This window comes from Microcaecilia unicolor, chromosome 3, assembly GCF_901765095.1.
Source record: "Microcaecilia unicolor chromosome 3, aMicUni1.1, whole genome shotgun sequence".
Taxonomy (NCBI): Eukaryota; Metazoa; Chordata; class Amphibia; order Gymnophiona; family Siphonopidae; genus Microcaecilia; species Microcaecilia unicolor.
In genome coordinates this window covers 71824294-71852010 of record NC_044033.1, presented here as the reverse complement: position 1 = coordinate 71852010, position 27717 = coordinate 71824294, and the positions used below count along the sequence as shown (strand labels likewise).

Here is a 27717-nt window from a genome sequence, read left to right as displayed (position 1 = left end):
ACCATGAGATGAGATCAGGGAGCCCAGGGAAGAGGTGTAGATTGAGAAGAGAAGGGGTCCAAGGACCGATCCCTGGGGAACACCAACAGATAAGGGGATGGGGGTGGAGGAAGATCCATGAGAGTGAACTTTGAAGGTGCGGTGGGAGAGATAGGAGGAGAACCAGGAGAGGACAGAGCCCTGGAACCCAAATGAGGACAGTGTGGCAAGAAGTAAGTCATGATTGACAGTGTCAAAAGCGGCGGATAGATCCAGGAGGATGAGGATGGAGTAGTGGCCTCTGGATTTGGCAAGGAACAGGTCATTACAGACTTTAGAAAGTGCTGTTTCTGTCGAGTGAAGAGGGCGAAAACCGGATTGAAGCGGATCAAGGATGGCATGAGAGGAGAGAAAATCAAGGCAGCGGCTGTGGACTGCGCGCTCAAGTGTCTTGGAGAGGAAGGGTAGGAGGGAGATGGGGCGGTAGTTGGAGGGACAGGTAGGGTCTAGTGATGGTTTATTGAGGAGTGGCGTGACTACAGCATGCTTGAAGGTGTCGGGGACAGTTGCAGTGGAGAGAGAGAGGTTGAGGATATGACAGATGGAGGGGGTGATAGTAGGAGAGATGGTGTTAAGTAAGTTGGTGGGGATGGGATCAGAGGAACAAGTGGTGCATTTTGAGGAGGAAAGAAGGCAGGCGGTTTCCTCCTCGGAGATATCAGGAAAGGAGGAGAAGGAGGTCTGGGTTGGTTGGTTGAGGGAGAGGGTTGAAGGGTGAAGAGGAGGAGGTGGCTTGGTAGTGAACTCAAGGTTGATCTTTTGCACCTTGTCGCGGAAGTAGTCAGCCAGTGATTGAGGAGAGAGTGACGGGGGGGTGGGAGCGGAGGGCACTTTGAGGAGGGAGTTAAGGGTGGCGAAGAGACGACGAGGGTTATAGCTGAGAGAATTAGTCAATTGGGTGTAATAGTCCTGTTTGGCAAGGAATAGTGAGGACTGGAAGGAGGATAGCATGAATTTGTAGTGAAGGAAATCTGAATGGGTGCGAGATTTCCTCCAGAGGCGTTCAGCAGATCGGGCGCAGGAGCGAAGGTAACGGATGCAAGGGGTCAGCCAGGGCTGGGGATTAGTACGCCTTGTGGGACGGGAGGTGGATGGTGCAAGGGTGTCCAGAGCAGAGGAGAGAGTGGCATTGTAAGCGGAGACAGCCTCGTCAACAGACTCGGAGGACATGATGGAGGGGAGGAGATTAGAAATACTAGATGATAAGGTGGGAGGGTCAATAATCTGGAGATTCCTGGAAGTAGTGGTTAATGTTGGGCGGGGCTGAGGGGGAGGGTGAAGAAGTGTGAAGGTGATCAGGTGATGATCAGAGACAGGAAGAGCTGAGGTGTGGAAATTGGAGGGTGAGCCGGAAGAGGAGAGGACGAGGTCAAGGCAATGGCCATCACGGTGAGTAGGGGTGGTGGAACATAGCTGGAGGTTGAAGGAGGATGTTAGAGTGAGGAACTTAGAAGCGTGAGAGTTGGACAGGTCATCAACGTGTATGTTGAAGTCTCCGAGAATGAGGGATGGAGATGAGGGTTCAAGAAAAACAGAAAGCCAGGCATCGAAGTCGGTGAGGAAGGAAGGGAGGGATTTATCAGGGGGGCGGTAAATGACTGCCACTCTGAGTGGCAACGGGTAGAATAGACGGATGGAGTGGACTTCAAAGGATGAGAAGCAGTGAGACTGTGGTAGGAGGAGGGGTTGGAAGCTACAGGAGGGCGAGAGTAGTAACCCGACGCCTCCTCCGCGGCCAACTAGGCGGGGAGTATGGGAGAAGAGATAGCCTCCATGGCATAGAGCCGCAACTGAGGCAGAGTCGTCAGGGGAGAGCCAGGTTTCAGTTAGGGCAAGCAGGTGAAGGGAATGAGAGATGAAGAGATCGTGGGTGAAGGGAAGTTTGTTGCAGACCGAGTGGGCATTCCACAGTGCACATGAGAAGGGGAGGGAAGAGGGGGGGATTTCTGTAGGGGCATCCCAATGATGTCAGAAATTAGGTCAAAAATCATGTCCCAATAGGCCTCCGCTTGAGGATATGTCCACCATATATGGACAAATGTTCCCTTACTGCCACAGGCCCGCCAGAAGATAGCTGAGGCATGACCATACATATTCTTTAAGCGAGCAGGAGTGAGGTAAAACTGATTCAGCATTTTATAACCATTGTCTACCAGCTTAAAGATCTTTTCCCCATCCTTAGGGTCATATGAGCATCCTAAAAGGCCCTCCCAGATACATCTCTATGTATTTAATAGGTTAGAGAGCTGTTGCAGCAAGGCACGATAGAATTCAGATATACAACCCCGCCCACTTCTTCCATTCACAGCCCATTCCAAGAAAGTCTCATCCTGTTTCAACTCTGAGGGCCCTCCTGTGAATGAAATCTGATACTTGCCTATAGTGAATGAATTCGTAGGACCTAACCTGAATTTCTCCTTCCAGGCCACCAGTTTACCATCCTCCAACTGCCCTAATTGGGATAATCCATTCACCATTTAAACTCTGTATCTGGGATCCAGTTGACCCAGCGGAAAGCCAATCGCTACTGCATGGGGGTTTGCCCAAAATACTGCCAGCCTTTCAAAATAAATGCACGGGCCTAGATCTCTCTCATTGGATATCATTATTGAGCCTCCAAAAGCTCCAGCCATAAAATCGTGGGCCACAGCATATGGACATTCAAATGGGCGCATGATCAGACCACATCCTCCACCTGTGAAACAAGCTCACGACTCGCAACCTAAAAATCGATTAGAGAATAAAAGTCATGCACCCCTGAGTAACAAGTATAGTTCTTAGCATTAGGATGCCAGTATCACCAGGGGTTGACTACATCCCATATAGAGAAAAGAGCCCTCAGCCCTTTCCTGTCCACCTGCCCATAATGAACCCTAGCTGCAGAGTTATCTAGCTGAGTATCAAAAAGTCAAATTAAAATGCCGCGCCAAAATAAGATGGCACTCCACTTTATCTCTAAGCAAACAGTAAAGTTCATCAAAAAAGGGCCTTTGGTCCATGTTAGGCACATTCAAATTGACCAAAGTATGGAGGGAATGATTTTATTCAACCTTCAAGAGTAATGCCTCTGCTTATCATGGACTATATCTTTAATCTGTGGGCTGAGCGAGCATGCAAAAGCAATACCCACCCCATTGGTTTTAGTACCACGGTGATTGGAAGCTAAATATATGTGAGGATAGTGTTTGTGGGACAACAAATGCTCATGAGTGGGTTTAAGGGGTGTCTTCTGTTTTTGAAGGGAGTACTACAGATGAAGCCCCTCCCCTTTGTCCTTTTCTCTCTCCATTTCAGATGGGTTAATCTCTATCCTTATACTTCTGCCCTGTACGCCAAAGATGAGTTCCCCATTCCATGTTAATGAACTGGTTTGCCTTCCTGCGTTCAAGGGCTGGGGAACGAGTGCTCAGCCCAGAAAGCTTCATAAACAATGTGGAGAAATTATTGCTACACTACTTGAAGGAAAACAAATTATCTCTGTCTCTCGGACCATTTGTTTCTACTGTTCCATGGGCCTCGCAAGGGTCTAGCAGCTTCTAAGACACCAAATAGCATGCTGGATCAAAGCAGCTTATGTTGGAACAAACCAATTCAGAGGAGCCTCAAAGCTCATTTTGCCTGTCACGGGCAGCCTCATGAGTGAAGACCTGCACAGCTTTGCCCAAAGATATTTATAAGATGACCTCTTTGTTGTGTCTTCACCCCTTTGTGAAGCATTACTGACTTGATGTTCTAACCAGAGACTGCTCGACCTTTGGCAAGGTGGTGATTCAGGGGTCTTTGTCTTCCTCCTTCCAGGGAGATTTTGCTTAGGTACATCCCAATTGTCCAGACTGGTGTGGCTGCAACACTAAATAAGGTAAAAATAAGTCATACCTTTTAATTTTCTTTCATGTAGTACAGCCATAGGACCCACCCTTGAAAGACTGCGGCCTGAAGACTCCCCTGGTCTCTCTACTTTTCTCTCACTGTGTATAGTTTCGGTTAGAGGTTAGTTGTTTAATTCAGTTATGCTGCAGTGACAGATGAGGCTTTGGGGTGGCTTTCACACTGCCTTGACAATGGCATACTGGAAGATTTCAGCATAGCACCAGTTTATATCCTGGTGATGTCGCTAGACGTTTTAGCTCCATATTTCCATCTGCTGATAGGAAAGGGAACCCAATACCACTTGTTCATTACTGCATTTCTGGGATAATTCTGCACTACTACGCAGGTCAGAATTTCCAACCTCTGTAGACTGCACAGAATTCTGCATTTCCTATGCAGAATTCTGTGCAGTCTGTTTTCTGGGCTTTGTCGGATGATACCTCCCATCTGTGTGAATGTGTTCTACTGCCCTCGAATAACTTCAGCTACAGGTGAGTAACTTCGCTTTGCTCACGTTGCATGGTACACATAGATGCACCAATTTATACCAGTCATGTACAAGACATAGGTTGGCATGCCACAGCTGCTTTGTGCTAGTTGCTTGGTTGCTGTTGTAGTATGCTTAGCCATTCATAAATTGAAAGTTTTTAAACACTGATGTGTTTTGGATTCAGTGACACACTGTATCTTTTTTTTTTTTTTTTTGCCCTGAGATCAAGCTTGGGAAGGTGTTGTTTAATGTGAGTCCCAAAATGATAGTTTTAGGCTTTTAGCTGGATACGTTGCTTGATATGCACAAATATGTAGGTACTGTTGTGAGGTCATATTTCCTTCATTTATGGAGCATTTGTAATTTACAGCCATATTTGGAGACTATACCCCTCCAAAGGGACACCACCTTGTAGGGGTGGAGGGCCTTCCGTGTTTCAATGACTCAGAGGGCTATGCTGAAGGGTTACCCATATCAGACAGGCCTCTGAGGAGAAACCAGGCAAAGAGTGTCCCAAACTGGAGGATCCAAGATGGCGTCGAGAGAGGACGTACGTTAGTTGAGTTCCCGTTTTACACCAGAATACCTGAAGAAGTAGGCGCACTCCCCAGAGAATGGGGAAGAGAAAAGGCAAAGCCGTGGTGTTGTCCTCCTCGAACACGGCTGGGTTCCCACCACTTCTCAGCCTACTTTGGAGAGATTCGGGGTCATAACATCAGGGATATCGGTTCCTGCTTCGGGGAACAGCAAGGCTTTATTGCCGAATCTCAGTGGAGAGGGAGTGATTTTGAGTCCCCCTGCTGGCACGACCCCTCCAAGACCCGGAAACAGTAACGCTTTGCTGTGGAGGTCAACAGTGGAAACGCCTGAAGTGGGTTAGGATTTTCACGCGACCTGAGGAGGCCCCTGGCGCAGCATCGACTCCGGATAATAAACCAACTGGGGGATAGGAGCATGAGCTCTTACCCCCGAAGATATCTGGAGTGGTTTCTGTGGAGAAATTGGATCTGGTGAAGCCAATAATGTCACAATGGACGTACTATGGGAAGTGCTGCAGAAAGTGAATAACTCTCTACTTCAGATGTTTAAAATTTTTCAGGAATAAACATGTAAGTTAAAGAATTTATATTAATGCTTATCTAACAAAGTGGAAGTCCAAGATATAAAAATAGGGACTTTGACTACGGAAATGGTTTCTCTACGAAAATCAGTTAATTTGGTAATGAAGGACAGCCATGTTTCTTGTAAAAATTGGAATTTCTGGAGAACCAATTAAGGAAAAATAACTTGAGAATGATAAATTTTCCTATAACATAACATCCTATATATCAGCTATTGAACTGTTGAAGAAATATTTCTTTGATATTTTGCAAATACCTTTTGATAGCCACCCTCTGGTTTCTGAAGTGATTTATATTTCCCTTAAAATTTTCTTTATCAGAGAAAAGAGATGTGAACTTAACTGACATTTTGGAAATTACAGATAGTTATATTATTAGTGACTTTCGCCTTTGATTTAGATAGGAACAATGTTTTGAAATTGTATTTCCGACACATGGCTGATAGTTTTTTGGGTTCAAAGATGAATATATTTCCTGACATATCAAGGAAATCGCAGACTAGGAGGCGTGAATTCTTGGCTTTTAAGCCAGGAATCATTGCCCTAGGTGGGACCTTCCTAGTGCGATTCCCTTGTAAATGTTTTATTTCCTTATTACTTATTTGTTGAACCAAAGAAATTACAAGAGTTTGTGGAGTTGAAAGAACAGATGAAGAACCCTCTGCAGCAACTTCCTTTAGTTACCACTGTACCGGCTGCAATTACCGATTAACCTTCCTCCCTCAGAAAATGTGAATTGTAAGATTAACCATTTTGAGTTTTTCTTATTTTCTTTGAGATTGTTTTCCTGATCTTGGATCTCCCAATTGTGGACAATTATATAATATACTAGTAAAAAAGGCCCGTTTCTGACACAAATGAAACGGGCGCTAGCAAGGTTTTCCTCGGAGTGTGTATATTTGAGAGAGTGTATGTGAGAGTGACTGTGTGTGAGAGAGAGAGAGTGAATGTGCGAGTGTGTGTGTGAGAGAGAGAGAGTGGTCTGGGTGCGAGTGCGTCTGTGAGAGAGAGTGTGTGTGTGAGAATGAGAGTGTGTGCAAGTGCGTGTGTGAGAGAGAGTGTGTTTCACACACAGTTAGGCATATTTTCAAAGCACTTAGCCTTCCAAAGTGCCATAGGTTTCTATGGAACTTTGGAAGGCTAAGTGCTTTGAAAATATGCCTCAGTGTGTGCGTGACACAGACTCTCTGTGAGACTGAGTGTATTAGACCAAGAGAGTGTGTGAGTGACTGTGTGACACATAGAGAGTGAATGTAATACAGTGTGAGACATAGAGTGTGTGAAAGACATTGACTGTGAGAGAGAGAGAGAGTATGTGTGTGACAGAGATACCTCCCCCCTCTCTCTGGTGTCAGGCCCCCCTCCCCCCTCTCTCTCTCTCTGGTGTCTGAGCGTTACTGTGCAGGACGCTGAGCTCTGGCTGTGCTTCAAGGAACTGACCAATCCTATTTAATAGAATGCACCTCCAACATTCTGAAGCCAAGAAACCTCGTGTGGTTGGTCATAGTAACATAGTACATGAGGGCAGAAAAAGACCTGCACGATCCATCCAGTCTGCCCAACAAGATAACTCATATGTGCTAATTTTGTGTATACCCTACTTTGATTTGTACCTGTGTTCTTCAGGGCACAGACCGTATAAGTCTGCCCAGCACTATCTCCGCCTACTACTACTACTATTTAGCATTTCTATAGCGCTACAAGCCGTACGCAGCGCTGCACAAACATAGAAGAAAGACAGTCCCTGCTCAAAGAGCTTACAATCTAATAGACAAAAAATAAAGTGAGCAAATCAATTAATGTGTACAGGAAGGAGGAGGGTAGGTGGAGGCGAGTGGTTACGAGTCAAAAGCAATATTAAAGAGGTGGGCTTTCAGTCTAGATTTAAAGGTGACCAAGGATGGGGCAAGACGTAGGGGCTCAGGAAGTTTATTCCAGGCGTAGGGTGCAGCGAGACAGAAGGCGCGAAGTCTGGAGTTGGCATTAGTGGAGAAGGGAACAGATAAGAAGGATTTATCCATGGAGCGGAGTGCACGGGAAGGGGTGTAGGGAAGGACGAGTGTGGAGAGATACTGGGGAGCAGCAGAGTACATTTATAGGTTAGTAGAAGAAGTTTGAACAGGATACGAAAACGGATAGGGAGCCAGTGAAGCGACTTGAGGAGAGGGGTAGTATGAGTAAAGCGACCCTGGCAGAAGACGAGATGGGCAGCAGAGTTTTGAACCGATTGGAGAGGTGACTAAGTGGGAGGCCAGCAAGAAGCAGATTGCAGTAGCCTAAACGAGAGGTGACAAGGGTGTGGATGAGGGTTTTGGTAGAGTGCTCGGAAAGAAAGGGGCGGATTTTACAGATGTTGTAAAGAAAGTTCTCCTAGGACAAGCAGGCTGGAGCTCACCACACGTGGGTCGTCGTCCGCGACGGCCCAGGAGCTCCGGAAAAATCAAAAAGTTCTAGAAGATGCGCGACGGGCGCGGGGACAACGCACCGCGCATGCGAGAGTGACTTCCCGCCCGCGCGCTTCCCTCAGTTTCCTTTTCTCTGCGTTCGGGAAGAGAGGTGACTTTGAACTTCTCTGCGTGTTTTTTAACCTCGCGTTTACGCGCTCCGTTTTTCTTTTTGTGCTTTATTAAAAAAAAAAAAAAGAGAGAATTTTTCCTTTATTTTCTAGTTTATTTTCGCTTTTAAGTTTTCTTTCGTTTTCGTTCGCGACCGCTTAGGTCGCTCGGCGAATTCTTTTTTCGTGCCTTTCGGCCGCTATTTTTCCTCCGATGTCATCGAGGACTCCCAGCGGCTTCAAACGCTGTTCCCGCTGCAATCGGACCATCTCGTCGACCGATCCTCACGCTTGGTGTATTCAGTGCCTGGGTCCTGATCATTTACCAGCTGCTTGTAAGTTGTGTAAATTGATGAAAAAACGGACCCAGCTGTCTCGAGAAGCTCGGCGTGAGAGACTTTTTTCGGATCGGTCCGAACCTTCGACATCGGCATCAGTACCGAGGTCGACGGCATCGGCGTCGAGGGAAGCAGCATTGAGAGTCCAGGTAATGGCTGCTGAGAGGCCTGTTACCGCTGGGAGCAGCGATGTATCGAGTGGGTCTCCACCTGTCTCGAGGCCTACTGCTATGCAGGCCCCCCGGGACCGCTCTGAGTCGGACCCGGCCCCGAAGAGGCGCGAGGATTCCGCGTCCTCTTCATCGGTACCGAGGAGTGTCGATGACGGGCGTCGAGCAAAGGCTAAGAAGCGCCGTCATCGGTCTCTTTCCCGTTACGGTACCGGGAGCTCCGGGGAGCCGAGGGAGTCGGCACCTGAGAAGCGTCGGCACCAGGAGGATCGCTCATCCTCCATTCAGGAGGTGCCGATGCGTCGGCCGTCTGGCAGCCAGGTATCGGCTCTCGAACCCCTGCAGACTCTAGCACAGGCTCCGGCCCCTGCACCGGCCCCACCGCTTGTTCCGATGGCAGCCCTCGATGAGTGTCTCCGGGCCATACTTCCAAGCCTTCTGGAAGGGATGATGCGTCCATCGGCATCGGTACCGCAGGTGCTTGCGCCTTCGGTACCCACTGTTGAGACTGCGTCTGGTCCATCTCCTGTGTGGACGTCTCAGCCCTCGGTACCGCATGCGGTGCCTGAGTCGGCTGACACCCGGGTGGACTCTCCCTCGACGTCGGTGGAGGAAGCTTCACCGGAGTCCAGGCACCGGTCCACTTCTTGGCCCCCCCCACGAGGACATTGGGCCTCGAAGTCGAGACAGGATCAGGTTTGGGCTGCTCTTCGGGAGCTCTTGTCCGACACCGAGCAGGAGCACTCATGGAGTGAAGAGGAAGACCCCAGATATTTTTCGGAAGAAGATTCTCAGGGGCTTCCATCTGATCCCACTCCTCCTATTGAGGTTAGACAATCTCCACCGGAGAGTCTCTCCTTTTCATCTTTTGTGTGGGAAATGTCTCGGGACATTCCTTTTCCCGTGGAGGCTGTGGATGAGCCCAGGGCCGAGATGTTCGAGGTCCTGGACTATCCTTCTCCACCAAAAGAGGTTGCAACGGCCCCCCTGCACAATACACTCCAGGAAGTGATGTTGCGGAACTGGTCTTGTCCTCTCTCTAATCCAGTGGTCAGCAAGAAGTCCGAATCCCAGTATAGAGTTCATGGTGAACCTGTGATGGTGAAGGCCCAGCTTCCTCACGATTCCATGGTGGTGGACTCTGGTCTCAGAAGATCCAGGAGTACTAGAGACTATGCCTCGGTGCCCCCAGGCAGAAAGTCTAGAACCTTGGATTCTTTTGGTAGGCGTACGTATCAGGCCGGAATGCTCGCGGCCAAAATCCAGACATACCAGCTGTACACCAGCATCCACTTACGGAACTCGATAAAGCAACTGTCCAGCTTGGTTGAAGCTCTTCCCCCTGAGCTTGCTGAGCCTTTTCACCAGGTGGTCAGGCAGTAGAAGGCGTGCAGAAAATTCCTGGCCAGGGGAGCTTTTGATTCTTTTGATGCTGCATCCCGGGCGGCTGCTCAGGGTATCGTGATGCACAGACTCTCATGGCTGCGTGTTTCTGACCTGGATCAGAAGACCCAGCACCGTATGGCGGATGTTCCTTGCCGGGGGGACAATGTTTTTGGAGAGAAGGTTGAGGACATAGTTGATTCCCTCAAAAAGCATCATGATGCTATGGATTCTCTCGCCCGCTGGACGCCTTCTGCTACTACCTCCTCATCTAGGAGGTTTTTTGGAGGAAGACGGAGTGCTCCCTACTCCTCTAGTAGGCCTAGGTACACTCCTGCTTCTCGGCAGCTGGTTCAGACTCGGCCCCAGCATGCTCGCTCTCGTCAGCGGCTTGCGCCTCAGGCCCCTCCGGCTCCCCAGCAAAAGCAAGGGACGGGCTTTTGACTGGCTCCAGAGCAGCATAGCCGACATCAAAGTGTCTGTGCCGGACGATCTTCCAGTCGGGGGGAGGCTTACATTTTTTCACCAAAGGTGGCCTCTTGTAACCTCCGACAGGTGGGTTTTGCAAATAGTCCGGTCCGGATACGCCCTCAATCTGGAATCCTTGCCTCCAAATTGTCCACCGGGAGTTCAATCCTTCAGCTCCCATCACAAGCAAGTACTTGCAGAGGAACTCTCCGCCCTTCTCAGCGCCAATGTGGTGGAGCTCGTTCCACCAGGGCAGGAAGGGCTGGGATTCTATTCCAGGTACTTTCTTGTGGAAAAGAAAACAGGGGGATGCGTCCCATCCTAGACCTAAGGGGCCTGAACAAATATCTGGTTCGCGAAAAGTTCAGGATGCTTTCCCTGGGCACCCTTCTTCCCATGATTCAGGAAAACGATTGGCTATGCTCTCTGGACTTAAAGGATGCCTATACTCACATCTCGGTGCTCCCAAGTCACAGACAGTACCTTCGATTTCGTCTGGGAACTCACCACTTTCAGTATTGCGTACTGCCCTTTGGTCTAGCCTCTGCGCCCAGAGTGTTCACAAAATGTTTGGCAGTGGTCGCAGCGTCGCTATGCAAACTGGGAGTACATGTGTTCCCTTATCTCGACGATTGGCTGGTGAAGAACACCTCGGAGGCAGGAGCTCTGAAATCCATGCGGATTACTATCCAGCTGCTCGAGCTACTGGGGTTTGTAATCAATTATCCCAAGTCCCATCTAGTTCCTGTTCAAAAATTGGACTTCATAGGAGCTCTGTTGAACACACAGACGTCTCGAACCTACTTACCCCAGGCCAGGGCAGACAACCTTCTGTCCCTCGTCTCCTTGACTCGAGCGTCTCAACAGATCACAGCTCGGCAAATGTTGAGACTTCTCGGTCATATGGCCTCCACAGTCCAAGTGACTCCCATGGCACGTCTACACATGAGATCAGCTCAATGGACCCTAGCTTCCCAGTGGTGTCAGGCTATGGGGGATCTGGAGGATGTCATCAGTCTCCACCGAATTTCGCAATTCCCTTCATTGGTGGACCATTCGATCCAATCTGGTCTTGGGACGCCCATTTCAAATTCCTCAGCCACAAAAAGTGCTGACGACGGATGCATCCCTTCTGGGGTGGGGGGCTCATGTGGATGGACTCCACACAAGGAGTTTGGTCCGTCCAGGAGACACATCTTCAGATCAACCTCTTGGAATTACGAGCGATCTGGAATGCACTAAAGGCTTTCAGAGACCGGCTGTCCAATCACATTTTTCTAATTCAGACAGACAATCAGGTTGCCATGTATTACACGAACAAGCAGGGGGGCACCGGATCACGCCCTCTGTGTCAGGAAGCCATCAGGATGTGGCTTTGGGCTCATCAGCACGGAATGATTCTCCAAGCCACATATCTGGCAGGTGTAAACAACAGTCTGGCCGACAGATTGAGCAGGATAATGCAACTCACGAGTGGTCCCTGAACGTGGACATTGTCCGCAAGATCTTCCGAGCGTGGGGCACCCCTCGGTGGATCTTTTTGCCACTCAATACAATCACAAAGTTCCTCAGTTCTGTTCCAGACATCAGGCTCACAACAGACTAGCGTCAGATGCTTTTCTCCTACATTGGGGGACAGGCCTTCTGTATGCGTATCCTCCCATACCTCTAGTAGGGAAGAATTTGCTGAAACTCCAGCAAGACCGAGGAACCATGATCCTGATAGCACCCTACTGGCCTCGTCAGATTTGGTTCCCTCTTCTTCTGGACTTGTCTTCAGAAGAACCGTGGAGATTGGAGTGTTTTCCGACCCTCATCACTCAGAATCAGGGGTCACTTCTGCATCCCAACCTCCGATCTCTGGCTCTCACGGCCTGAATGTTGAGAGCTTAGAAGTTGCCTCCTTGGGTCTCTCCAAGGGTGTCTCCCGGGTCTTGCTTGCTTCCAGGAAAGATTCCACGAAAAGGATGGAGGAGGTTTGCCGTCTGGTGTGACAGCAGGGCCCTAAATCCTTTCTCTTGTCCTACACGGACCCTGCTTGAATACCTTCTACACTTGTCAGAGTCTGGTCTTAAGACCAACTCCGTAAGAGTTCACCTTAGTGCGATTAGTGCTTACCATCAACGTGTAGAAATTCAGCCTATCTCTGGACAGCCTTTAGTTGTTCGATTCATGAGAGGTTTGCTTTTGTCAAAGCCCCCTATCAAACCTCCTACAGTGTCATGGGATCTCAATGTCGTTCTCACCCAGCTGATGAAACCTCCTTTTGAGCCACTGAATTCCTGTCATCTGAAGTACTTGACCTGGAAGGTCATTTTCTTGGTGGCTGTTACTTCAGCTCATAGGGTCAGTGAACTCCAAGCCCTGGTGGTTCATGCTCCTTATCTCAAATTTCATCATAACAGGGTAGTCCTCCGCACTTATCCTAAGTTTTTGCCAAAGGTGGTGTCGGAGTTCCATCTGAACCAGTCAATTGTCTTGCCAACATTTTTTCCCCGACCACATTCCCGCCCTGGTGAGGACAAGTTGCATACCTTGGACTGTAAGAGAGCATTGGCCTTTTACGTGGAGCAGACAAAGCCCTATCGACAGTCCGCCCAGTTGTTTGTTTCTTTTGATCCCAACAGGATGGGGGTTGCCATCGGAAAACGCACCATATCAAATTGGCTAGCAGATTGCATTTCCTTCACTTATGCCCAAGCTGGGCTGACTTTGGAGGGTCATGTCACGGCTCATAATGTCAGGGCCATGGCTGCGTCAGTGGCCCACTTGAAGTCAGCCTCCATTGAAGAAATTTGCAAGGCTGCGATGTGGTCATCAGTCCACACATTCACATCTCACTACTGCCTTCAGCAGGATACCCGACGCGACAGTCGGTTTGGGCAGGCGGTGTTTCAGAATCTGTTTGGGGTTTAGAATCCAACTCCACCCGCCTAGGCCCATTTCTGTTCTGTTCCAGGCTGCACTCTCACTTAGAGTGTTTGTTTTTAGGTCAATCTCAGTTATGTCCTCGCCGTTGCGAGGCCCAATTGACCAAAGTTTGTTGTTTTGAGTGAGCCTGGGTGCTAGGGATACCCCACGTTGGTGAGCTCCAGCCTGCTTGTCCTCGGAGAAGGTGAAGATACATACCTGTAGCAGGTGTTCTCCGAGGACAGCAGGCTGGACATCACCACAACCCTCCCTCCTCCGCTTTGGAGTTGTAGTTTTTTCTTGTTTGCTTGTTATCTAATTGAGGGAAGCGTCGCGGGCGGGAAGTCACTCGCGCATGCACGGTGCATTGTCCCCGCGCCTGTCGCACACCTTCTAGAACTTTTTGATTTTTCAGGAGCTCCTGGGCCGTCGCGGACGACGACCCACGTGTGGTGATGCCAGCCTGCTGTCCTCGGAGAACACCTGCTACAGGTATGTATCTTCACTAATCGACAGGTCTTGGTGATCTGCTGGATATAAGCAGAGAAGGAGGGAGAAGAGTCAAAGATGACCCCAAGGCTTCGAGCTGAGGAGACAGGGAGAATGAGAGAGCCATCAACAGAAATAGAAAACGGGGGGAGTGGGGAGGTGGGTTTGGGAGGAAAAATGAGAAGCTCGGTTTTGGTCATGTTTAATTTCAGGTGGCGTTGAGACATCCAGACAGCAATGTCAGACAAGCACGCTGAAACTTTGGTTTGGATGCAAGGTGAGATATCAGGGGTAGAAAGGTAGATTTGGGAGTCATCAGCATAGAGATGGTAGGAAAAGCCATGGGATGAGATTAATGAACCAAGGGAAGAAGTGTAGATAGAAAAGAGGATGGGACCAAGAACAGAACCCTGAGGTACGCTGACAGGCAGAGGGATAGAAGTAGAAGAGGATCCACCAGAGTGAACACTGAAGGTGCGGAGGGAGAGGTAGGAAGAGAACCAGGAAAGGACAGAGCCCTGGAATCCAAGTGAGGACAGGGTATCGAACAGTATGCTGTGATCGACAGTGTCAAAGGCAGCGGAAAGATCAAGAAGAATGAGGATGGAATAGAGATCTGGATTTTGTCAGTAATAGGTCATTGGAGACTTTAGTAAGTGCAGTTTCGGTTGAGTGGAGAGGGCGAAAACCAGATTGTAGTGGGTCAAGAATAGCATGTGAGGACAGAAAATCAAGGCAGCGGCAGTGAACAGCACCGCCTCCCAACCACCGGCTCTGGCACAGACTGTATAAGTCTGCCCAGCACTATCCCCGCCTCCCAACCACCACTTCTGCTTGTGACGAACCCGGAAGTATGTGATGTCAATTCAGGAGATGGATACAGAGAGCAAGAATGCCTCAGCCATGCAGTCAGCTTCAGAATGTTGGAGGTGCGTTTTTTTTATATAGGATATTGATGAGAGAAAATGTTTTCTTTTTCCTTTATATTAATTTCTGTTTTTCCTTACATTTATGTGATAAATGTGAATGTAATTAAGTAAAATGGAGACTATAGATTGACTATTGTGGTCCATGCTTCTGTAAGCTACTGCAGTGTACTGTATATCGGTCTCCTTTCAGTTGGTATGATTAAAAAGATCATAAAATATAGCTGGATCATATGGCCAGTGTTAAAGGCTTAACAGATAATCGGTGTAGAGTAAAGAGTAGAATTTAAGATTTTGACCTGAACTTACTAAATTCTTCAAGGATTTAGTAAGTTCATTTTATATTGTGGATTTGGTATTGTAGTACGTTCTTGACAGAGACCTCTACTTTGCGTTGCAAGCTCATATGGCAGGGCCTTCTACAATGCAGCTGTCAGTAATCAGACAGCAAGCTTTCTCCTACACAGGTATTATTTTAGAATCCTCACCCTTTGGATATTAAAGGGGAATATTATCAATGTAGGCTACTGTTATTTTAACTCCTTTTATTAGGAACTTGGACTCATTGCATAAAGTGGGACCTGTGCTAAAATAGCATGAGTTATTGGTAAAATAACACATCTTAACCGTAGCCCACGTTGTTTACACCCTCTAAATAAAGAGAGGCGAGGCTTTGCTGTTTTTTGTAAACTTTGCAAATTGTGATTATTTACATTAGCCTATGGTTAATTTTCTCAGCTTGACTAATATTTTCTAAAATGTTTTATTGTGTTTTTATGTTTGCTATACTGTTGTAAACCTTCCTGGAACCTTTCTGGGAGGATTGGTTTATAAGACAAACAGAGACATTAACAGCTTATTTCCTTTTGACAGATGTGGGTTTGAATACAAGCATAGATACTTTAAAGTCAGAACTGGAAGAACTGAAAGAATTTGTTGAAGAGAAAACAAAAGAAGCAGATGAAAGTATGGAAAAGTATTGCAATCTAATAATCAGCTATCACAAGTTAGAGGAAGCAAATGATGTGTTAAAAAGGCAAGTTGATTTGCTTACTACCCAGCTGAGACAGCCTCTAATGACTCCACTACCTGAAAGTCCCTTGAGTTCTGCATTAAGGACTTCCAAGAAGGTGGTCAGGCCTAGTGATAAAAAGCCTACTAAAGAAAGAAGACTATCAAGGGAGCCCTCCAAACTTTCTTTAAAGAGACAAAGACCACAAGAAGGCAAAGCTGATAATTCTAAGCAGAAAGCAACCACTCCTCAGAGCTTAGCTAAAAGGGTTAAAGCCAGAGTGACTAGTGGTGAAGATATGGAATATGAACTAGAGGGACTTCCAGATGTAGTAAAGAAGGGTAAGTATTGTATCCAAATTATGATCTAGCAAGCTTCTTAAAGACTTTATTAGACTGAATTGTAAACGGGACAGAAATGGATTAATTATTAAGCGTTCACAAATCTAAATTTAAAAGTATCTGTGTTCTATGTTATCAGCTACATTATTAAAGATTGTTATTTCTGTTTCAGGATTCTCTGATATACCCACAGACAAACATAGCCCTTGTATTTTACGTAGAACAACACTAAGGACAAGTCCCCGTCTTGCTGCTCAGAGGATGTCCCCGTCCACCCAGCAGTGTTTGCAGAATGGCAGCTTAGAAAATATTGCAGATAGCTCTGAACCATCACATGGGGGCAGCAAATCACACAAGGTAACAAAACTGGAAAAATGTAGCTTCACAGTTTTATCCATTAATGCGTTTAAGCAAGCACTGTAAACCTCATTCATTTGGTGAAAAAAAAAAACAGATGGGCTTACACAAACTGTTCATTATGGCCTCTGTTTACTAACACTCAGTGTGTGATAAGTTAGTTATTGTGCATTATGGGGTCCTTTTACCAAATGGCGGAACAAGGCCCTGTGGTGGCGTCGGCGCATGCCGAAGTCTCTTTTTACCACTGACGGTAAAAGGCATCCTTTGTATTCTGGAAGGAAATGGCTGTATGCTAAGCCAAGGCATCGGTACACGGCCATTTTCTGGGGGAGCCCTTACTGCCTACTACTACTACTTACCATTTCTATGCCTCCTATTTAGGAGGTGGTAGGGGCTCCATCAATAACCAGGCATGCGCCAGAAGCCGGAACTACTGCCTGGCAGTAGGGCTGATTTGACATGCTGCGTTACGGCTACTGCCACTTCGTAAAAGGGCGCCTTAATGCCACAAAGTATACTTTATGCATTAGACTTTCTAGCAGGTAGTGTGCGATAATGATACCTTGCGTTGTTAGTAAATATGGTCTGTTTTTATTTATTTATATGGCTTTATCACGTTTTGAGAAAATTCACCCAAGTTGGTGTACAGGAAGAATAAGTCAAACATAGATATTTGAAAGGAGAAATTGGATAGGATTTGATATACCTCCTTTCTGTGGTTACAATCAGAATGGTTTATATATGGGTACTTAGTTGTACCTGGGGCGATAGAGGGCTAAGTGATTTGCCCAGAATCACAAGGACCTGCAGAGAGAATCCAATCCTGTTTTCCCTGGTTCTCCAGCCACTGCTTTAACCATTAGGGTACATTGTATTTAAAACTTTATTGTTTAAATATAAAAAAAGAATACTCAAGGCTAGCTCTGTATGTCATAAATAAATGTTGAAAACATAGAAAAATGTAGGCAGATAAAAATCATATGGCCTATCCATTCTGCCCATCCATGCCATCTACTTTCCCTATCACTTTCCTTAGAGGTCCTATGTTCTTGTCCCAACCTCTTTTGAATTCAGATACTGTTTTGTTTCCAACACTTCCACTGGGAGGTCTTTCCATGAAGAAGTATTTCCTCAGGTTATTTCTGAGTCTATCCCCTTTCACCTTCATCCTATGCCCCCTCTTTCCAGAGCTTCCTTTCAATTGAGAGACTCACCTCCTGTGCATTTATGCTGTGTAGGTATTTACATTTCTCTATCATATCTCCCTTCTCCTGCCTTTCTTCCAAAATATACATATTGAGATCTTTAAGTCTGTCCCCATACACTTTATAATGAAGACTACTGACCATTTTAGTAGCCACCCTCTCGACTAACTCATAAGTACATAAATATTGCCATACTGGGAAAGACCAAAGGTCCATCAAGTCCAGCATCCTGTCTCCAACAGTGGCCAATCCAGATCACAAATACCTGGCAAGATCCCAATATAGCACTTGAAATGCCCTTAATAGGGTTACAATCCCTTATTGCTATTAGGAGAGGTTCTAGTGCTATATTAAAGAGATAAGGAGAGAGGGTACAACCCTGCCTAGTACCACGTTTAAGTGAAATGGTATTAGACAATGAGTTGTTTACGATAATTCTAGCTATAGGATTAGTATATAAAGTTTTAACTTTATTCTGAAATCCTGGAGGACAGCCAAACCAGTCTAAAGTAGTGAACAAATAATCCCATTTCACTCTATCAAACACTTTCTCTGCATCCAAGGATAAGGCCACTAAAGGTTCTTTTAAGGTATTTGCTAAATGGGAAATGTGAAGAAACAAGCTCAAGTCATCACTGATAAGCCTGTTTGGCATAAAACCAACTTGGTTGGGGTGAATTATTTTTGAGATGATTTGTTTGATTCTATTAGCTAATATTTAGCATAAATTTTGTAGTCGACATTTAGCAAGGAAATAGGGCGATAATTTGAGACTAACATAGGGTCTTTATTAGGGTTGGGGATTACAGTAATAACCACTTCTGAAAATAAACTGTGGGATACATTTTCTGGAGTTAACAAGTTAAATAGTGAGAGAAGAATATGCACTAGATCAATTTTGAAAAGTTTATAAAACTCTATTGGGATTCCATCTGGTCCTGGTGTTTTCTTTGGGGGTGAGCCTTTGATTGCTTTGTACAACTCCATCCTGTCAAATATTGCAGGAAGACCTTAGGAAATTGGAAGACTGGGCATCCAAATGGCAGATGAAATTTAATGTGGACAAATGCAAGATGATGCACATCGGAAAGAACAATCTGAATCATAGTTACCTGATGCTAGGGTCCACTTTGGGGGACAGCACTCAAGAAAAAGATCTAGGTATCGTTTTAGATAATACGCTGAAATCTTCTGCTCAGTGTGTGGCCGCGACCAAAAAAGCAAACGATGCTAGAAATTATTAGGAAAGGGATGGTGAATAAGATCAAAAATACTATAAAGCCTCAGTATTGCTACATAGTGCGACCTTACCTTGAGTATTGCGTTCAATTCTGGTTGCCGTATCCCAAAAATGATATAGCAGAGAATTAGAAAAGGTTCAAAGTAGAGCGACCAAAATGATAAAGAGGATGGAACTCCTCTCGTATGAGGAAAGACTAAAGAGGTTAGGGCTCTTGAGCTTGGAAAAGAGACGGTTGAGGGGTGATATGATTTGACGTCTACAAAATCCTGAGTGGTTGTCACGTCTGTGTCACCTCGCCCTCTGGTGGCCAGAACCAGTGGCTGCTGTGGACCGTCACCCGTTCCAGATTTCAGCGCAATCCGGTCCGGATCTTCTGGGCTGCCAGACTTGCTTGCTTGGATTGAACCTACACAGCACCCGTAGTTTTCTGGTGATGGTTGCAGCTGAGCTCCAGGTGCTGCTGGGCTTATTAGCCATACTGAAACCTTGCTGCTTTGCCTTTGCATTGCGTCTAAGGCCCTGGTATGTTGGTGCTTGTTGCACTTCTGCTAGTCCAGTATTTGCCTGAGATTCTTGCCTGTTTCTAGTTAGTCTGTGTTTAGTTTAGGTTTTGCTTGCTTTCCTTGCCTGGTTTCTTGTTTGTATTCTGTGTTTAGTTTCTGTTTGTCTGTGTTCTGGCTTTGGGGCTGCTTGCAGCTCTTAGTTCTGTGTCTTGTTAGTCAGTGTTTGTTCCCTGTTTCAGTGGCTGTTCTGCAGCTTTCTGTTCTGCCCTTTAGCTTTCCCTTCCTTGCCCAGTCTCCTGCCTTGCTGCCCATGTTCCTCCCTTTCCCCTTTGACCCTCAGTCCCTGTGCTGCCTTGCTGTTATCTAGTGCTGCCTTGCTGTTATCTAGTCCTGCCCTGTCCAGCAAGTCCTGCTGGCCACCTGAAGCCCAGAGCTCAACTCTAGGTGAAAAGTGGCCAGGTGCAGGTGAAGCCTAACTGCTTGCCTGAGATTTGCCCTGTTTCTAGCTTGGGGGTTTTTGCCTGCCACTGCCGCTCCTCGGCAGTGGCCCAAGGGCTCACAACCTAGTTTCCAGTGTTGAGAACGTGACAGTGGTGTAGAACGAATAGAAGTAAATCGATTTTTTACTCGCTCCAAAAGTACAAAGACTAGGGGACACTCAAGGAAGTTACATGGAAATACTTTTAAAACAAATAGGAGGAAATAATTTTTCACTGAACAAATAGTTAAAGTTCTGGAACTCTCTCGGAGGATGTGGTAACAGCGGTTAGCGTTTCTTTGTTTAAAAAAGGTTTGGACATGTTCCTAGAGGAAAGGTCCATAGTTTGTTATTGAGACAGACATAGGGAAGCAACTGCTTTCCCTGGGATTTATAGCATGGAATGTTGCCTTGATTTGGGTTTCTGCCAGGTACTTGGCTTGGCCACTGTTGAAAACAGGCTACTGGGATAGATGGACCATTGGTCTGACCCAGTATGGCTACTCATGTCCTCCGAGTGTCCCTGGAGCGTGCTCTTTCTCTGTTGTGGTGGACCATTTGGTCCAAATTGACTCTGGAACTTCCATTCCAAATTCCTTAGCCGCAAAAAGTGATGACGACGGATGCATCTTTCTTGGGTTGGGGAGCTCATGTAGATCAACTTCACACTCAAGGAGCTTGGTCCGCCCAGGAAACGGATCTCCAGGTCAATCTCCTGGAGCTTCGTGTGATCTGGAATACCCTAAATGCTTTCAGAAATCGGCTGTCTTACCAAATTGTACTCATTCAAATGGGTAATCCGGTTTCCATGTATTACACCAATAAGCAGGGGGGGGGGGGTACCGGGTCTCACCTTCTGTGTTAGGAGGCTGTCCAGATGTGGCGATGGGCTCACTGGTATGGCATGTTCCTTCGAGCCACGTATCTGGCGTGCAAAAGCAACAGAGCAGTCAAAGAGAGGGTCCCAAAGTACACGTGGAGGGGCATAATCAAATGGCGCCAGCCAAATAGATGGCCGACCATCTTCGGGGCCAGCTCCGCAAGGGGGCGGAGCCAACCGTATTTTCGAAATACGGCTGGGGCCGGCTAAGTTGATTGCCGGGTGTAGAGGAGATGGCCAGCTTCGTTTTTCAGCCATAATGGAAACCGGGCCCGGCCATCTCAAACCCGGCAAAATGCAAGGCATTTGGTTGTGGGAGGAGCCAGCATTTGTAGTGCACTGGCCCCCCTCACATCCCAGGACACCAACCGGGCACCCTAGGGGGCACTTCTAGAAATTAAAAAAATAAATAAAAATATCTCCCAGGTACTGAGCCCCCCAAATCCCCCTCCCCCCCAAAAAAAAAAAAACCCACTCCCCACAACTCTATACCATTACCATAGCCCTAAGGGGTGAAGGGGGCACCTACATCCGGCTACAGTCGGTTTTGGGGGGTTTTGGAGGGCTCAACATTAACCACCACAAGTGGAAGAGGTGGGGGGGGGGGGGGGTGAGCCTGGGTCCACCTGCCTGAAGTGCACTGCACCCACTAAATACTGCTCCAGGGACCTGCATACTGCTGTCAGGGAGCTGGGTATGACATTTCAGGCTTGCATACAGACTGGCAAAAAACTTTTTTTTTTTTTGGGTGGGAGGGGGTTGGTGACCACTGGGGGAGTAAGGGGAGGTCATCCCCGTTTCCCTCCGGTGGTCATCTGGTCAATTGGGGCACTTTTTTGTGACTTGGACCTCAGAAAAAAGGACCAAGTGCAGCCGGCGAAATGCTCGTCTGAGCCGGCCATCTTTTTTCCATTCTGGAGTGAAGCCGGCTATCTCGTAACCACGCCCCCATCCCACCTTCTGTACCCTCCCTTGAAGGTTGTCCGGCTCCGCAACAAAAAGCAGTTGGGACCGGCTAAAATCGGCTTTCGATTATACCAATTTGGCCGGGATCAGGAGATCGCCGGCCATCTCCCGATTTGTGTCAGAAGATGGCCGGCGATCTCTTTCAAAAATAAGCTCAAAAGTCAAGTTGCACGAAAAAAGCACAAATGGGCCTCAAGAACTGGTGCAATGTTACAATCTTTAATGAAAAAGGACCCGACAAGGGCCGTGTTTTGGCGCCCAACTGCGCCTGCCTCAGGGGTCTAACAAATAAAAATACAAATACATAAACATAACATATATATATAAAATCATTATACATACAAATAAAATGTGTGTTCCCAAATCATGAAAAGTGTGTCAAAACATATCCCAATTCCAGACATATTTATTGTTGTAAAATCCTTGTGTGAGATATCTCTTAAATATAGTCATTGAATATGTGGAGCTATTGCAAACAACAGAGATTATGGGTAAAAAAGCAGATTTGTGCACACCACAGATAAGAAAATGAAAGTTTAAATCAGATGAAGTCTATGTGTGTATATCTCATCCCTATCTGCCACCATTTTCATTCATCCACACACGAAGAAGGTCTACCCTCTTCAGCATACATCAGATTGCAATACAGCAGGAGTAGTTTATATCATCCTGTGTCCATGCAACTTAATATACGTAGGGAAGACCCTCAGGAAAATAAAATTCAGAATGATTGAACACCGTAGCAACATATGGAGAGGTAATTCATCAGCACCACTAGTGCAGCATTGTATGGATCACTCACATAGTTTTTCAGATCTTAAATTCTTGGTCTTTAAGGTAGCAAATGGCGTGGAGGAAATCTTGACAGTTTATTACTAAAGCAAGAACAGAGATCAATTTTTGAATTAGATACAATCTCACCAGCAGGTCTCAACGCGGAAATAGACCTCTCAGTGTTTTTATAAAATGTTTCTGATTAAGAAAAGTATTTTCATTTACACTAACATGGTCTGTGGTTATGTTAAAATCAATACATTTGTAACTGATCCATGCTTATATATTGGAGACTACACAAAAAAAGACTATACATCCAGTTCTCTGTTCACATTGAAGCTGTGGTTTATAAGGGGTATTCAGTTGTGCTTGACAAGATGTCCTTGTATTACATCAGTAACTCGCTTTCTTCTCTCTTCTCTGCATGTGAAGGAAGGTTGATACAATTTAATTTTATAATTTTAGACTTTTTTATTTTCAATTGTGAACATTGTTGGGTTTAATTTGTTTGAGTTTATTTTACTCTGGTTGATGAACCAATGCTAAATATCCGTGTATATTCTACATATCTGTCCATGTTGAGATATTTTTTTCTAATAATTTCTAATAGTTTTCTCTTTGTAGGCACCTTTTTATGATATACTGTCTTACAAAGAGATCTGATAGACTAATATATGTTCTTACATAGGTCGATCTGAATTATATATTCCCCTATTCATAAACTACTTTTAACTTCTGGTTATTTTATTTTATAGTATTCAACATTTTTCACACACATTTGTAATGATACAATAATCCATGTTTTCCAAACTGTCAGATTACTATATTTTATTTATTTATTTTTTGGGTTTTGCCGGGTTCTTGAAACCTGGATTGGCCACTGTTGGAGACAGGATGCTGGGCTTGATGGACCCTTGGTCTTTTCCCGGTATGACGGTGCTTATGTACTTATCTACTTATATATAACGGACTGTTTTTCTAATTTTAAAAGGGAAAGCATGTGACTTTTACTCTTGTTTTATTTATATATTTATTTAATCTAATTGCACTATGTCATGATTCCGGTCCGTTTTTCAAGCACAGCAATGAGCATGCCATGTTTTTTTTTGGCGATTTTTCTTCAGAAGAACAGTGACAGCGATTGAAAGAATTCTGGTACATTCGGCTAGAAAAGTGAGTAATAGCGGCTTCAGTAGCGTATATTCAAACTACATCTATAGCTAACTGTGATCGCTCATATATCTGTACATTTCAAAGGCACCGTTTGTTTACTCGGTTAGAGAAGAGCATCGCTATGTAATCGAAAAGGTTTATGTGTCTGCGCGAGATTCACGCTCTCATTTGTAGTACACTGCTCCTTTGAAATGAAGAACAAGTAAGAAAGCTACAAGTGCATATATTATACACTAGTTAAAATATTAATATTAGTGGAAATGTTAGCTAACAGTAATTTATCTGGAATATTGACTATATTTACAGTATTTTCAACTTTGCTTTTAATTTTAATTTGTGTTATTAATGTTGGACCTTTAAACATTCTACTCCTAACTAAGTGATGACAACAGCTTAAAAAACATTTTTTTGAACTTCATCATAGTATATTCGGATATCCTAAACGCTGCGTTGAATTTAACATGGCTAAAAAATAGCAAGAAAGGAGAGACACATTTTGTTTTCTAAGTTCCGTTTTCTCTATATTTTTGTACCATTGCTTAAACAAGGGAATCATTACGTTTTTGCTTTGTTATCCAGCTGCAGCTTGATAAGACCTATTACAGTTCGGTAAGATGTTTGAATTTCTGCTTTTTTCATGAAAAGCAACAGCTTGGCCGACAGACTATGCAACCGCACGAGTGGTCTCTCAACATGGGCGTTGCCCGAGAGATCTTCCGAGCATGGGGCTCCCCCTCGATGAATCTCTTTGCCACTCACATGAATCACAAAATCCCTCGGTTCTGTTCCAGGCTTCAGGCCCACGACAGACTAGCATCAGATGCCTTCCTCCTTCATTGGTGGACTGGCCTTCTGTATGCATACCCTCCCATTTCCTCTCATGGGGAAGATTTTGCTGAAATTCATACAAGACCATGGGACTGTGATTCTGATCCCGCTTTACTGGACTTGGCAGATCTGGTTTCCTCTTCTTCTGGAGTTATCCTCCAAAGAACCATGGAGATTGGAGTGTTTTCCGACCCTCATCATGCGTAACGAGTGATCTCTTCTGCATCTCAACCTTCAGTCTCTGGCCCTCACAGCCTGAATGTTGGGAGCCTAGAATTTGCTTCCTTGGGTCTTTCAGAGGGTGTCTCCGGGGTCTTGCTGGCTTCCAGGAAAGATTCCACTAAGAGGTGTTACTCTTTTAAATGGAGAAGGTTTGCCATCTGGTGTGAGGGCAAGGCCATAGATCCCCTTTCTTGCCCTACTTGAATACCTTTACACCTTTCCGAGTCTGGTCTTAAGACCAACTCCGTAAAGGTTCACCTCAGTGCAATTAGTGCTTATCATCAACATGTTGGTAAGCCCATCTCTGGACAGCCTCTAGTTTGCTTCATGAGAGGTTTGCTTTTGTCAAAGCCCCCTGTCAAAGCTTCTTCTGCGTGATGGGACCTCAATGTTGTTCTCACCCACCTTCCCCAACTCCCACCCACTCCTGGCATATCTCCTAATTTATAGTCAGTTATACCAAGTAAGAGACCAAGTAAGGTGATTAAATTTGCAGGTGACACAAAACTATTCAAAGTTGTCAAAAACATGTACGGATTGTGAAAATTGCAGGGAGACCGTTGGAAACTGAGACTGGTCATCCAATAGCAGATGAAATTTAATGTGGACAAATGCAAAGTGATGCACATTGAGAAGAATAATCCAGATCACAGTTATCTGATGCTGGGGTCCACCTTAGAGGTCAGCACTCAAGAAAACGTTCTAGGTTTTTTTGTAGACAATATGCTGAAATCTTCAGCCCAGCGTGCAGCGGTGGCAAAAATGCAAACAGGATGCTAGGAATTATTAGGAAAGGGATGTAAAATAAACCAGGAATATTGTAATTTTTCTGTATTGCTCTATGGTGTGAGTATTGTGTTCAGTTCTGATCATTATATCTCAAAAAGATATAGCAGAATTAGAAAAGGTTCAAAGAAGAACGACCAAAATGATAAAGCGGATGGGTCTCCTCCCATATGAGGAAAGGCTATAGAGGTTAGGGCTCTTCAGCTTGGAAAAGAGACGGCTAAGGTCTATAAAATCCTGAGTGATGTGTAGAACAGGTAAAAGTGAATTGATTTCACTCCTTCAAAAAGCACAAAGACCAGGCAACACTCAATGGAATTACATGGAAATGCTTTTAAAACAAATAGGAGGAAATATTTTTTCACTCAACGAATAGTTGAGCTGTGGAACTCGTTGCTGGAGGATGTTGTAACAGCGGTTATCAAATCTGGGTTTTAAAAGGGTTGGACACGTTCCTGGAGGAAAGGTCCGTAGTCTGTTATTGAGATGGACATGAGGGAAGCCACTGCTTGTCCCAGGATTGGTAGCATGGAATGTTGCTAGTAATTGGGTTTCTGCCAGGTATTTGTGACCTGGATTGGCCACTGTTGGAACCAGGATACTGGGCTAGATGGAACATTGGTCTTTCCCAGTTTAGCTATTCTTAACACCAGTATCTTAGTAAATAATTGAGCCAAATCTTCACAGTCAGTATGTGGATTTATTGACCTTATTTAATCAAATGATGCATTTAATAGTCTCCTAGTGAGCCTAAAAATCTTCTGCAAATTGAAGAATCTGACAAAAGTTTAGAATGATGAAGCTTTTTCACAGCTGTCAGTTGGGTCTTTGGTGTCACACTCAGACTCTGCTCCTGATAAACCACAGAGCCTGGAAATCCTGCTTAAACATTACCAACTTTTGCTCAACAAACCTGGTATAAAAGATATAATGTCCTCATTCCAAGAACTAACTTGAACAAAAAGCTGACAGATGAGCTACCATATGTTCCCTGTATAATTTCTGATCATACTGGCAACATCTCTCCCTTCTCCCTTCCCCCCCTCCAGCACACAGACACCCAGCTGTCATTCCCATGACCCCCACTCACAGTCCCAGCCTAGCAAGAATCAGAAATGGAAGGAAAAAAAGAGCAGTTGTGCATCAGACTGCATCCTCCTTTGCTGCTTTGGCGCTAACTGCAAAATTTGAACCACATGGTTCAGATTTTCCATTCAGTACCAGTCGACAGAAGGAGGAGGCTGTGGTCTGATATGCAGCCGCTCTTCTTTCCACTCCTAATTAGCGCTGGGGTGGGAGGAGAGGGGGGGGAGTGTGCCGCTTTAGAGTGGGAGGGTTTAGGAGGGAAGAGAAGAGAACCTTCCACTAATGCTGGCTACTTTCCAGAGCCTTACCAAACTGCACATTTTTGGGCTGCAGAATTCTGTTTTAATATCTGCTGTTCCTTTCTTTGAGCTTTAGGGAAAAGTAAGATATGAATGTGTGAAAGTAAAAAAAAAAAAAAAAAAACAACCCCACAGAAACAACCAAGTTTAGTCCAATCAACCATTGGGCCACATACATTTAATCATCTTCTTATAGCTGATATTCCTGTCTGGATTTATTTAACATGTGTTGAAGAATAACTGTGTAGTGTACAATAATTTCTCTGTCTTAGTTTTAATAAAATTGCTAATTGGGGCTTTTTTTTTTCCTATTGTAGTTAAGTGATACAAAGCCTCTCCAAATAGGATCAAGTAGTGGAAGCATGGAATCCGCAGGGTCACCACTGTCCACAAGTAATAAGATCAAGAAACCAGCTTCTGAATGTCCTAGAAATGAACTTGTAAAACAGAAAAGTGGACGGTCCAAGAGTGTCAATAAATCACTTGAACAAGCGGAAGAGGAAGAGACCTGTACTGTCCAGTAACACATTTCAAAATGTTCTGTATCAAATTATTCTTAGATTTATGGAAAGACTGTATAAAACTATAAAAAGAAAATTTTACTACTTTTAAACTTTAACAGAAGTGTGCTCTGTTGAGGGCTTAATATCTAGCACAGGGGCTCATAGCCTTTTTTTGGTTCCCCTTTAACTGATTAATGAAACCGTCGCACCCCCTTCCTAAACCATATGCCTACTAGTGACAGCTGTTACTCTCTAATTGCTAACATGTCTCTAAAATTGCAGTAGTACATGGTTATACTAC

General features: G+C 45.4%; 1 protein-coding gene across 1 annotated transcript in view; it reads left to right on the top strand.

The window, feature by feature from the left end:
* Nucleotides 1–27510, top strand: part of CENPF (centromere protein F) — a 233655-nt gene extending 206145 nt beyond the window's left edge. The window contains exons 15-17 of the mRNA XM_030196036.1: nucleotides 15631–16110; nucleotides 16283–16467; nucleotides 27231–27510. Coding sequence (XP_030051896.1) covers nucleotides 15631–16110; nucleotides 16283–16467; nucleotides 27231–27437 — 872 coding nt within the window. The 3' untranslated portion in view covers nucleotides 27438–27510. The remainder of the gene's footprint in view (nucleotides 1–15630; nucleotides 16111–16282; nucleotides 16468–27230) is intronic.
* The last annotated feature ends 207 nt before the right edge of the window (nucleotides 27511–27717 follow it).